Source organism: Larimichthys crocea, chromosome XIII, assembly GCF_000972845.2.
Source record: "Larimichthys crocea isolate SSNF chromosome XIII, L_crocea_2.0, whole genome shotgun sequence".
Taxonomy (NCBI): Eukaryota; Metazoa; Chordata; class Actinopteri; family Sciaenidae; genus Larimichthys; species Larimichthys crocea.
In genome coordinates, this window is record NC_040023.1 from 12,154,419 (window position 1) to 12,167,739 (window position 13,321).

Consider the following 13,321-nt stretch of genomic DNA (forward strand, 5'->3'; position numbering starts at 1 on the left):
TTACAGAAAGTTACAACAGAGGGAGTGTTTGTCTTTGCCCACATGTCGATGCCCTGCAGACAGCACAGTGTTTCCACTCAGGCTGTTCATGCACCCCAACGATGATCACATTGTGATTCTTCATTGTTATGAAAAGTGTTTGTTCCCTCAGCTGCCGTTGACAAAGTTTATTATGAGCTGTGAGAGGAAACGGGAGAAAAAACGCCCTCTACTGGTCATCATGCAGCACCTGAATAACTCATTAAAAGTGCTGATATATCAGATGTGACACTTTTCAAATTCACAAAGAAAAACCCTGAAACCAGATCCACTAACAGATACACACTTCATAAACTGTTTATCCAAAATGAAAACAGTTTATGAAGTAAAGAATTCATCAGTTTGGCTCCTGACAACTGATGTTTAATCTCTGAGAGGTGGAACCAATTAAAAGTAATAAGAAACTGAATAGTGACGTCCCCGCAGACGGTCTAAAACCTGGACATAGTCTCTGTGACCTCCACCACAGATCGCACCTGATTCTTTTGTGTTTTTTGTCTGGTCCAAACAGAAGGAGAGTGACCAGCAGATAACTGTGCAGGTGGAGGGCAGCCTGACCACCTTCACCCAGATGGGCCTGGCAGCCGGTCAGGAGTACACCGTCAGCATCACCGGAGAGATCGAGGGCAGGAGGGGTGCCGAGAGCTCGTCTGAATTCATGACACGTGAGCTTTTTATTTGTCCCCTATTAAATACAACAGACTGAGATGGAGTACAGCATATGTGCTGCAGCCTTAATACATGAAATGTTGGCATCGGTATCGGCAGCTATTGAAATCATGAATAAATTGCAGCTGACAGATTTGAAATGCCTCTAAGTGCAGTTTTTAAGTGCACCAGTAGAAAACGGAGCTTCTGACCAACATATTGGCCGATGTGAGCAGCTCCAGTCGCCAAACTTCCCTTCTCGCTGCCCTTCCAGTGAAAGATGTAATCTGTGGCAGCTGCAGGGAGGCTGCCCAGCAGCCAGCAGCGAACAGGAAGGCTGAGGTTTCAGGAACATTACTGTGAGTTTAGGAAAGTAAAGGAGGAAATGTGCTGAGCCAGAGTGGATGTATCCACTTCCCCCCCGATGGAATCACTCCCACAGTTACTAGGCAGATTAGATAATAAGATTATATTTTCTTCTTCTTCTTAATCTTCAGTCATATCTGGTCCCACCAACCTCCAAGTTGTCAAGACAACCACGACATCTGCGGTGGTGCAATGGGAGCATTCGCAGGGTGAGATTGACAGGTACCGCTTGACCGTCACGCCCAATGACGGAGCAGGAAGAAGTCAAGAAATGACCATCCCGGGTGGCCAAAACTCCGCCCACATACAGCAGCTGGAGGCGGGACGTTTGTATGACATCGCACTTGTGGCGGAGAAGGACACAAGTCGGAGTGAACCCACAACCACTCAGGTTACTCCCGGTGAGTAGAGTTCCCTTTTCAGGCAGCTGTTTTCGGTTCATTATGACTATGAATGGACAGCAACATGTTTTACACAGACATCAGAAACTCTTGGGCTGGGCTGACAAACACTGTAAACAGACTTGAACTAACGTGCTAGCAAAGCCACATTAACGTCACAAACAATGGAAGATACAGCGCTTTTTGCCAATGCTCACGAGAGGACTCAAAATGTAGATTCAACTGCAGCTTAGTCCCCAACAAATTCGGTCCTGTTTAAGTTAGTTAAAAACTGTATATTTGTGAGAGGTCTGTGACAATTCCTGTTTGTCCAGATCATCTTTCTTTGAGAAAACTGGAACAACTGGATTTGTTTGTAGACCCGTCAACACATTACAGTGTGGAGAAATGTTACTGTAAAACTTAATGAAGCGAGGTGCAGCCTCAACTGTCCAAGAGCAAAACTAATGAGTTTCAGAAGAGAATATTCCTCAAACTGCTCTGTCATAATGTTTCCCTCTCAACAGTGACACAGACACCAACATTTTGACTTCTGTTCAAGTTTAACAATAATTATGTTTCAATTTTCTGCTTGCAGGTTCTACATGGATACCGCTGTCCTAAGTTGCTTGTTTGCACTTGCACAATAACCAACAAACTATTGTAAATCAGGCTTTATAATGAATATTAACTGCTTTTCTTCCTTCATTAGATATGATCTCTTCTGGATTATTAACAGCAGCAGCATATGGTGACCTTAACACTGAATCCAAATGCTCATTCCCTTTACATCTTTAGGAAAGACATTACCAAGGGTTACCGTGCCAGCTTTAACCACGCAGGTCACATTACCACCTGGACAAGATGTTGACGACAGAGACCAAAAGTCATCTGAGGTGCAAGTCTTTGACCAAGAGGGAAGGAAAAAGGCAGACCCTCTAAAAGTGAGAGGTTCAGATGGACCTGACACAGACTCCACAGCCCCTGTGATTGCAAGAACTAAACCTCTGGTCAACAAAAAGATGGCAATAAATGGCACCAGGAAGCCAAATGTATCAGGCCCTTTCCGTTTCAACACAACCAGATTTGTGCCTGTGAGAAAGGTTGGCCAAGGTCCTTTGAAAAAGCCCCTAGTGGGGGAGAAGAAGAAGGTACCAGTAGTACGTAAAAAACCTAAACCAGGTGTCCCCATCATCAGAGACAGAACAATAGCTTTGACTGAGACAGACCCAAGTGTGGAGGAATCAAGCACTGAGAGCAGGGATGCCAAAGATCCAGCTCTAATGTCCGGAACTGATTCTGATACAAACAGTCAAAGCAGCCTGGAGAAACCAACTATTCCTGCTGGCTCCACAGAGCAACCAGATGTTGGCATGGTAGGCCATGGAAATGACACTGATTCGGTGCTTTCAGAGCCAATTGGGACTGTTCAAAGCCAAGAGAAGAAATGTATGAACAAAGTAAAAGTGACCCACTTCAGATTACCTCTAAAGGACAAAGGCAACGGGTGTAGAGGGGATGGAACGTTGTTGGTAAGAAAGATCCTGGGCTCACATCAAGGTTCCTCTGAAACAGATGTTACTCCTGATTCAAAACCCTCGTCTACAGAGACAGACGTCGACTATTCAACAGATCCTTTACATAAACTCCTGATGAACACTTTTGAGAATATGAACATCACAACCTTTTCTGTTCACCTGTCCAAACCATCAAACCTCTCGGTTGTCTCAGAAAATCTGACGAAGCAGATTTTAAGGGGACTAAAGCCATTGTCGTCAATCGCATCCTCATCCTCATCAACCTCACAATCATCATCACACTCATCAGATGAACCATCATCATCATTGCCATCATCTTCACCCTCATCCTCTTCACTAGTCTCATCTCCGTCATCATCACTAACGTATTTAGATTCGTCATCACACTCATCACCATCACCACGACCATCATTACTAAAATCATCATCACTGTCACCTCCATCTTCATCCATTTCTAGCTCAGATGAATCAGGTTCAGTTAGAAGCAATAAACTGGATGTTGATAACAGCAAAACCATGGCTGATGTTGCATCACCTGAAGACAGAAAGCAACCACCCTCAGGTAAAGGTGGTGTACTTTTTTTCCGCCGCACACCTACAAAAAATGGATTTGTGCGTCGCCTACGCCCAAACTTTAAATCATTACATAACAAAACCCATCCGCATATGACAGCTCCTCACCATTCCCCTCCTCATTTAAACCTACAACATACACCCACAAGTGAGTTATTGACTTCACCATCTTCATCTACTTCAATTGAATCATCCTCAGTTGAGGTCAATGTACCCGCAAGCGATACGAGTGGATACAAAAATGGGGAAACTACACCTGCACCCATTGGAGTTGGACAAAATGAGGAAAAGATGCCAACAAAAAGAGAACAAATCCCAAACCGTCGTCTTCCTCAAAATGGGAGATACCTGCATCGGCCACGTCCAAACTTTGGACCTCTTCAGAATCGAACCCGTCCAAATTTGAGGCCACTGCCTCCCCCCTCTCAATCTTTAAATCCTGCATCAGAAACAAGAAAAGAGCAGGTATCTACTACTGAATTACCAGCCACTTCATCTCCTGTTGCCAAAGAAGCCTATCCAACTGAAAGTACGGGGCCAATAGGAGAGGAGAATGCAGACAAAATTCGCACAAGTATGTCCACTGAGTTCAATCAGACTTCAAGAGGAGGTGGACTGCCTTCCTCTCACCGGCCAACCACCAGAGTTGGCTATTTCCGTCGACTGTACAATCAACGTTTGCAAAACAAAACCCGTCCAAACCTGCGATCACCTCAACATCCACATAGAGGTCCAGTGCGCAAGCCTTTCCCAACCAGAAAGCTGAATGAAGGTAACACAATTGCTGTTGGAAGTCAAACTAACCAATTGGAAAAGGTTAGTACTCCTGAAATCCCAGATAACCAACCGGGAGAGCCGGATTCACCCATGCCTACCCAAGGAGTCCAAATTAGACAATCAGGAAAACAAGACACCACAGAGGTAATTCCAAGTGCCCCAGTGGATAGCCTTGACACTACCATCAGACCACAGACTAATGAATTAGAAGGGGGGCTGGATGCTCCAGTCCAAACTACCAAATCTAGGGAAGAAGAAACTAGAAGCCCAGATCCTAACTTGGACTCTGAAATCCATAAAGAGACAAGCAATCCTGCCAGACCACAGGCTAATCGTTTAAGAGGGGGACAGGATGATCCAGTCCAAACTACCAAATCTAGGGAAGAAGAAACTAGAAGCCCAGATCCCAACTCGGACTCTGAAATCCATAAAGAGACAGGCAATCCTGCCAGACCACAGGCTAATCATTTAAGAGGGGGACAGGATGATCCAGTCCAAACTACCAAATCTAGGGAAGAAGAAACTACAACCCCAGATCCTAACTCTGACATTCATAAAGACAGAGTTATTCCTGTCAGACCACAGACTAATGAATTAGAAGGGGGGCAGGATGCTCCAGTCCAAACTACCAAACCTGAAAAAGAGACTAGAACCCCAGAGCCTAACTCTGACTCTGACATCCATAAAGAGAGAGTCAATCCTGGCAACAATACTAGTGCTACAAGTCGAGGTAGACCAACTATAAAACAAACTTCCTCCGGTTTAAGACATGGAGTTCCAAATAAACCACCAGTGAGAAGCACCCAGATGAGACACTACATCAGTGGGAGTCAAATGAGAGAGAATACAAAAAGAAATATTACTGCAAAAAGGCTGTTTGACGGTAAACCTGAACAGACAGAGTCCAAGTCCAAGCCTCTGACGGTATCAGACGTTTCTTCTTCTGGAGTTACGAGGGAACCTCTGGACTCTGTGGAAGTGACGAACCGGACCTCAGATGGATTTATGCTGACATGGGACTCTCCAGAAGGAAAGTACAAAAACTTTGTTGTGACAAGAAAAGAAGTTGAAAAACCGAAGCAGAAGGAAAGCAAGAGAGGTCACAAAGAAGAACCAGAGGACTCTGAAAAAGAGGAGGTGAATCGTCAACCAACCAAAGAAGATGAAAACAGACTTCCTGAAAGTGTCTTTACACAAAGCAGCACAACAGCCAAACCAGTGACAGGAAGTGACAAAATCTTCAAAACGGTTCTTCCTGGTTCAGCTCGCTCCTTCCAGTTTGAGGATCTGCCTCGTCAGACCGACTACACCGTGACTTTGCTTGGAAAGGGGCCTGGCCTTCTGTCCAGACTGCACAAGCTTGTCATCAGTACAGGTACAAGCCATTGTGACAGTAGAACGTTAATTACTACTGCACAATGCTACAACATTACTGTCAATGTTGTGAAGTCCTCTACAGAAAACTATTCACGCACACATCTAATATCTTTACCGCACCTTGTTTCTTGTGCTGATTGAAACAAAATCATTTGTTGACTAATCGTCACTTGTCTTGAGTATGACTGAAAATGTTTGCTCACCCACTAAATGCTTTCTCCACGTTAATTTCAAGAGCTCAATGCTGTGGAGCTCTTGAAAACTGTAAGCTTGCGATTTACAGTTTCACCCCATGTATTTCTCTTTAATCGTTGTTTCCATAATGATGTAACCTGTTCTGTTTGTTTTCAGTGGATTGTGATGTTCGAAATGTCCATTAAGCTGTTTTGTGTTGATGCTATATTTGTGCACTCCGTCAGCTTTCATGAACACATGAGAAGTAGCAGTCATACATTATAATAATCAACACTCAAGCAGTCAAATCTCAGACGTGCATTCACCATCAACTAACAGATGTTAAATCATGTTGATGCTCCACAGGACGGTGCATTCACGGTTAGCTAGATAAGTTGTGCACTAGTTAATGTGTGTAGTTTGTCATGGCTTGTAGTTGCATAGCAACACTAGCATATGTTTCCTTTAGCATGTTAGAAAACTTTGTTGGCTTACAAACAGGTCATTCAGTTTTTAGCTAATGTGGCGATTACGTGACAATACAAGGGTAGCGTGAACGCAGAACTTTCTACTAAACAATTAGAAATCCAACCTAAGCAGAGTCTTTCTCAACAGTGTGCCACATGGCTCTTTTCATAAGTTAGATAAGGAAAATACATTTTTCCTTACCACTCTCGCCAAGTGCTTGCTCATGGTTGGAATTGTTGTGGGTCTCTGTGAATATTATTATAGAGAGTACGGTCTAGCTGGTAAAGTGTTACGTGTTTCTCCTGACAGGTGCCCAAAGTTACATAGTGTGAGAACAGGTGTACGAATGACAGAGACACCGTTCACCAGATTACCAGTCAGTGTACATCAACATGATTTAAAATCTGTTATTTTAAGGTAGGAAAGCAGCACAATGGTGCTTTGATTAAACTAAATCATGCTGTATTTACACCATCCAAACACAGCCACAAGCATCACATCGTGAAATGACTTCCAGGACTGCAGAACGGCAGCAAACTGAGAGCTCTCCACAACATTAACAACATAATTCATTCACTGCTGCTCTGGTCTTCTCTCATTCAGGGTAAGCTAACAGCCAACTTCACTGACACCCCTTCACCTCTCACCCAAACCAGGGTAAGACCACGGCTGGTCTCCGTTACGTTACGTTTAGTCTGCCTGCACCTTTCAGTTCACAAGAAAATGAGTTAAATGTGGATATTTGATCATTTTACAGTACTGAATATTGAATGTATCAGTACTTTACAGATTGTATTACTCCATTGTAGTACAAATGTATAAATATATGAACAAATTAACAAAACAATGGATGAAGAAATTAATGTCAGGACATGCAAAACTGCATTTGTTCAATGATGCCCTGACCACTTTACAGCGCGCATTGCAGCGTCTACCAGCGCTTTAAATGTCAATCTTCACTTTCAGCTCTTGTGACTGCGTTGAATTAATATCTGAATGTATTTGTTTTCATGTGTCCTGTAAAGTTGTCACTTTTCTTCCTTTGTTTTCATTTCTGCCACGCTTATTAAATTTAAAAAAATTTATTTTCAGGTTTGAACGACCAGCTAACTTTTAAATCATCATCATTCTTTCCTTCACTGCTCTCCAGGATCCACCATCTGCATTTGATTATTATAATTAATGACTACATGTCTGTATATGATTTGTATACTGTATATATGTTTGCACTGTACATATATACACATAAACTCATCAGAGCACTAATAGCGAAATGTGTGGATGAATAAATAATAATGTACACATTGTTTTCACTCTTTTAGTGGCTTTTTTTGTCTTTTCTCCGCTTGAATATCTTTTCATGAAACCTGCCACGCTAAAAGTTTTCACCTCCTTTCATCTTCTTCTTGTTCCTCTATTGTCAGTTTCTTCTCTATGTTTCCTCCCTTTACGTTCACTTCTTCCTCTAAATCACTTCCTTACTCTCCTCCCTTGCTTTCACTCACCCTCTCATGATATTCTTCGTACCGTTCAGGCCCGGAGCCTCCCACCAACATAGTCTTCAGTAAGGTGACAGAAGACTCTCTGACGGTGTCATGGACCAAACCCAAGAGCGCCGTCAGCGGTTTTAAGGTCACCTACACCCACACAGACGACGGTGAGCACTGGCACTCAAACTCAAATACAAATAAGTGTGTTGATACACAAAATAGTCCTCCATTTAGTCTATTATTTTCTACATGAGGGCACTAAAATAACACTGGTAGGAACCTCTGGAGTTGTTTCGAAAGTCTGTAGAGAACAGAACACAGTTTATCTTTGTGGATTGTATCGACGCTGAATTGACAGTCAGACTGTGGACATGTGACGTCCTTTATCTCGTGTTTCTTAGTGATGTCTTTTTACAGAGACGTAATGAATTGTTCAAATGTCATTTCTGAATATGGCACCTGTTCTTTCTCTCTCTCCCCAAGTCACATTTTTTAACTTCACACACTGAAATTCAGCATTCACATGGTCGACAAGATGAGGATGCTCACGGTCATTTGGGCTTTTTGATACCACCTACCGTTTGGCATTAGCGTCCACTAGTTGGAGGGGCTTCATTTAGAGATTTTCTGTGTCTCTCAGCAGTCACTCACACACAGACAGAGCACAGCTGCAGTTAATTGCTCTGACCTGCAGCTGACCCTGGTTGCTCGGCAACCTCAAGCTGCCTTTGACTGACTTTGTTGAAGTCTCTGTGCTGCTGCAGTGTCAGTAATAATGTCTGTCAGACACACTCTACTTTTATTTAGACATTTTATAGTTCATATTTGATCTTTGTGTTTCTCTGCAGGTGAGCCGGTGTCGGTATCCGTGGACTCAGGCGACTCCTCTGTGGGCCTATCACAGCTCTCACCTGGTTCTTCTTACGAGGTCAACGTCATCTCCATCCTCGGACTGGATGAGAGCGATCCAATCAGAGACTTTGTCAGGACGCGTAAGTCAAACTTGCTGTTTGTGTGTTTTTGTCCCATCTGTCCTCTGTCCTTACAGTATCTGTCCAACACTGACACAAAGTCATGTTTTCAGTATTTTCAGGTATTCTTCGTGGTGTTTTAGAGTTTAGACTTGCCTGATGGAAAGATCGCTAAGTAGTGAAGTGCTAACTGTGGTTAGCTCGGTCAAACCACCACGGTAGGCTGCTGTGTTCTCTGCCGAGGTTGTGTTCGATCCCGGGTCCAGCCATGTTCACTGGAAGGTAGACGCTCACACTAGCTCATAGCAATAACTGTCTTTATTTCTTTCTCAGTCCCTGACCCACCTACTGACCTCCGGGCTGTAAACGTCACAGACACCAAGGCCTTGTTATTGTGGCGTCCAGCATTGGCCACTGTTGATGAATACACCATTGTTTATGGCGCTGGGACGGGTAAGATGACGGTGATACTGTCGAGTTTCTTGTATCTGTTACTGCAGTGGTGGAAGAAGTAATTCAGCAAATTCAAGACTTCATTCATGTAATCATGTTGAAGACCGTGAGTGGCTGATTGTTTGTGTGTTCAGGTTCAGAGTTAAGGGTCATGGTGTCTGGAAACGAAGCGGAGCATCAGCTGAGTGGTCTGGAAGGATCCACCACCTACACCGTCACCATCAGCAGCCGGCTGGGCAACCAGGAGAGCTCACCGGCCACCACCTCGTTCACCACCACCAAAGGTCACTGAAACATTTCCTGCTTCCAGATTTGCTGAATGGTTTTATTGTATTTGTGATAATGTTCATCTTCCATTGATATCAAAACAAGCGTCCTGTTATTGACACTCTGCTCTTCATCTCCAGCCTCTGGGAACGGGCCACAAGACCTCCAGGCCAGCAACGTGACCCCTCGCACTGCCCTGCTATCATGGAAACGGCCGCCAAATCCCGTGGGCAGCTACAGACTGACCTATCAGACGGAAGGTCATGAAATGAAGGTGAAATAAGTGTTTGAATAAATAAATTTAGCTTGGTTACATTGCCCGCTTGCCCAGCTCCTGTTCTGGCACGACACCGGCTCTGCTCTGAGCCTCTTCTTGGTGGTCCAAATAATTAGTGGTCATTCAACCATCTCTTGTCTTCCTGTTTCTTCCTCCACAGGAAGTGATTGTGGGCGCCGCAGTAACCGAGTACAACCTGACCAGACTTCACCCTGGGTCGAAGTACACGGTGCAGCTACAGGCAGAAGAAGGAGGACGATACACTTCCACCATCTCCACTGAGTTCACCACCGGTAGCAGCAGCTTACGTGTTACATTGTTGTCATGGTGGTTGACTGATGGAGAGCTAAATTTATCCTCCTTCCTCCTCCTTCCTCAGGCACCCTGAGGTTCCCCTTCCCCACAGACTGCTCTCAGGAGCTGCTGAACGGCATCAAGGCGTCAGGTGAGGTGGAGATTTTCCCTCAGGGCAAACTCGGGAAGCCTGTGATGGTTTACTGCGACATGGAGACAGACGGAGGAGGCTGGACGGTACGTGGACATCAACACTCCTCAGCATGTAGTCTCAGGTTATATTGAGGTTTTCCTGTGTGGAAACTGGTTTGTATGTTTCCTGTCTGCAGGTCTTCCAGAGGAGGAAGGACGGCTCGGTGAACTTCTTCAGAGGCTGGAAAGATTACACTAAAGGATTTGGAGATCTGAGTGGAGAGTTTTGGCTGGGTGAGCGAGACACTGTCCACAATCCTGACATGTTTTAAGAATACGCAGTCACTGCCAGCACTAACTTTATTTTTAAATGTATACTTCTACTCCACCACATCTCAGAGTCAAATATTGTACTTTGTATCCGTTGCATTTGTCTGAAAGCTTTAGTTACTTTACAGATTACAGTTTTTCATACCCTTCCCGTCCAGTATTTCTACTATAGGCATCAAATGATTATGATGAGTATGAATGAGTGTTCCCGATCTACCCATATGTTTTAAATATTTCCTCACTGTGTGCCACCCGCTGACTGAAAACCTTCTGTATGATGAGTATTAGTATTAAAATAATTTAAAATGAATTTAAAGTCTTATATCTGTAAAGTGTATTTGAGTATCATGAAAAGCACTTTAGAGACAGTACAGAGAAGACTTGCATGTTGGAGTAAAATTTTTATGCATTTTCCTGCACTAAATACTAAAAGTAAACATGACATAAATATAACTTGTACACTATTTAAAACAGCATACAGTACAGCACCTGACACTGTTTAATGTGGAAATACAGTAGAGTGCAGGATAAAAACTGTTGGCCTGAAAACAAACCTGTGGCTCTCCAACAAAACGAGACACTGAACAGAATTCTCATCTTTTATTCTCAGTCCAACTTTAATGTGTTCAGCAGGAGCACCGGTGACAGACGAGCCTGACACCGGAGCCAACAAGGGGATTCTGGGAAAGAAAAGTGTTCGAGTCCCCTTTAGGAAAAATCCTTAAAGTGCCTCTGAGCAAAGAATCCCCTGAGTTTGAGAACATCAGGTTTTCAGGTTCATTCACAGTGTGGTCGGAAATTTGTAGATTTGTATAAAGGCGTCATTATCACACTGAGACGACAATTTAGAATGTAGCTTTAAGTGAAAGTGCAAAAATATGAATGTAGAGTAACTGATGTTGTGAAATAAATGTAGCAGAGTAGAAGTATAAAGTACAAAATAAGGGAAATACTAAAGTAAATATAAGTATGTCAAAATTTTATGATAGAAAAATTACATAATGTTGCTCTAACAGGATATATATAGATGTTGTTTAACCACAGTGGGGTATTATCACAAAACAGTTATTGAAACTTAATTAATTTAATTTTTATTTTTTTTACTTAAACATGAATCTGAAATAAATCCAACAGGACGTCATGTTTGTCTGAAACTGATTCATCTCCTGCTGCTTCAGGTCTCGACAGCCTCCACAACCTGACAACGATGACCAGGATGAATCTTCGTGTCGACCTGCGAGACAAAGACGAGTCGGTGTACGCAGAGTACTCAACGTTCGAGGTGGCCAAGAGGAACTACAGACTGACTGTAGGCGGATACAGCGGCACCGCAGGTGAGGGGAAGAGAGAACCGACAGGTTTTGTGGGAAATGTAGTCTTAAAATCAGCCAACATGTCAAACTGGTTCCTGTAGTATCCCCTGAAGGAAACCTACCTTTGTTCATGTTGTCTCATCTCTGTTCATGGCTCCAGGTGATTCTTTCAGTTATCATAACAACCGGGTCTTCTCCACCAAAGACCGGGATCCAACACCGTTCATCACCCGCTGTGCCATGTCGTACCGAGGAGGCTGGTGGTACAAGAACTGCCACGAGGCAAACCTCAACGGCCTCTACGGCATTGATGTCAAACACCAGGTAACCTCGTCAGACAGACAGTTTTAAAAATGACTAAAATCAGAAGGTCCACACTTGGTTGATGTAAACTGATAGTCCACTGTTGGTAATGTAGGAACGTATGTGTGTGTGTGTGTGTGTGTCAGGGTGTGATCTGGACCAGCTGGAAAGGAAAACAGCACTCCATCCCGTTCACTGAGATGAAGATGAGACCGGCGTCCTTCTATCCTCCAGTCAGAGGATAGAAGAGAGAAAGAAGATAATGAACTGTTAAACACACATGCACGGACAGCAGCGTTTCGGTACATGTGCAAACACACACACACACACACACACACACACACACACACACACACACACACACACACACACGTGTTAACAGGGAGCCTCGCTCTCACTTCAGAAGAGATGAAGACGTATTTTTTAATTTGTATAGAGGTCAGTTATCAGTATGTTACTGTAGATTGTACAGTTTTTTTTGCATTTTTATCTTTTCTTCTTTAAAGCTGCTCCCACTCGCTCTGTATTTAAAGGGTCAGTTCACACACATTACAAAAATACATATTTCCTACTTGTCGACCCGTGCAGATGGTTTCATGTACAGGTGTACGTGTAGCTGATGTTTGCAACACTTTAATCAGTTGTATCTCTAAAAGTGCAACTCAGAAGTGACTTTCTGATGTAGTGGAACAAAACAACATACATAAAACACGGAAACATTACACACAGTCATTTGTTGCTTGTTAAAACCTCCATGAACAGATCTAAAGGTGAGAAAATACAGTTTTTCGCCTGACAACAGGTGAAAATATCTTTGCTGTTTCTGATCAGCTGAAGTGGAAACAAACAGAGGACGTGGTTTTGGTTTGAGGCTCTTCATGTCGCCGTGCATCAACCACAGCTTCAGACTTCAAACTCCGCCTTACATTTAAAGCTCAACACCACCCCCTGCTGTCCGCTCTAAGTTATATCAGATCAGAGTGTTTCGTTTGTATTTGTTGTGGTTCAGCTGCCTTCAACTTCCTGTGTCGTCTTTTTTGTAAATCTCTTTGTGTTTCATTTTCTTTTTTACGTTTCCGCCCCTGAAACAGAATACAACAATAAAATGATTGAAAATGAAAGTGGTTCCTGTTTTTGTTGATGATTTTCTT

General features: G+C 43.4%; 1 protein-coding gene across 2 annotated transcripts in view; it reads left to right on the top strand.

Moving 5' to 3' along the window:
- Positions 1–13,291, top strand: part of tnxbb (tenascin XBb) — a 36,476-nt gene extending 23,185 nt beyond the window's left edge. Inside the window, exons 7-20 of one of the 2 annotated variants that reach the window (XM_019266864.2) lie at positions 551–704; positions 1,185–1,454; positions 2,232–5,696; positions 7,875–7,997; positions 8,679–8,822; positions 9,135–9,254; positions 9,389–9,538; positions 9,662–9,795; positions 9,959–10,091; positions 10,178–10,329; positions 10,422–10,518; positions 11,733–11,888; positions 12,028–12,191; positions 12,317–13,291. In XM_019266864.2, the coding sequence (XP_019122409.2) occupies positions 551–704; positions 1,185–1,454; positions 2,232–5,696; positions 7,875–7,997; positions 8,679–8,822; positions 9,135–9,254; positions 9,389–9,538; positions 9,662–9,795; positions 9,959–10,091; positions 10,178–10,329; positions 10,422–10,518; positions 11,733–11,888; positions 12,028–12,191; positions 12,317–12,415 (5,361 nt within the window). In that variant the 3' untranslated portion in view covers positions 12,416–13,291. The remainder of the gene's footprint in view (positions 1–550; positions 705–1,184; positions 1,455–2,231; positions 5,697–7,874; positions 7,998–8,678; positions 8,823–9,134; positions 9,255–9,388; positions 9,539–9,661; positions 9,796–9,958; positions 10,092–10,177; positions 10,330–10,421; positions 10,519–11,732; positions 11,889–12,027; positions 12,192–12,316) is intronic. The other variant, XM_019266865.2, reaches the window with a different exon arrangement.
- The last annotated feature ends 30 nt before the right edge of the window (positions 13,292–13,321 follow it).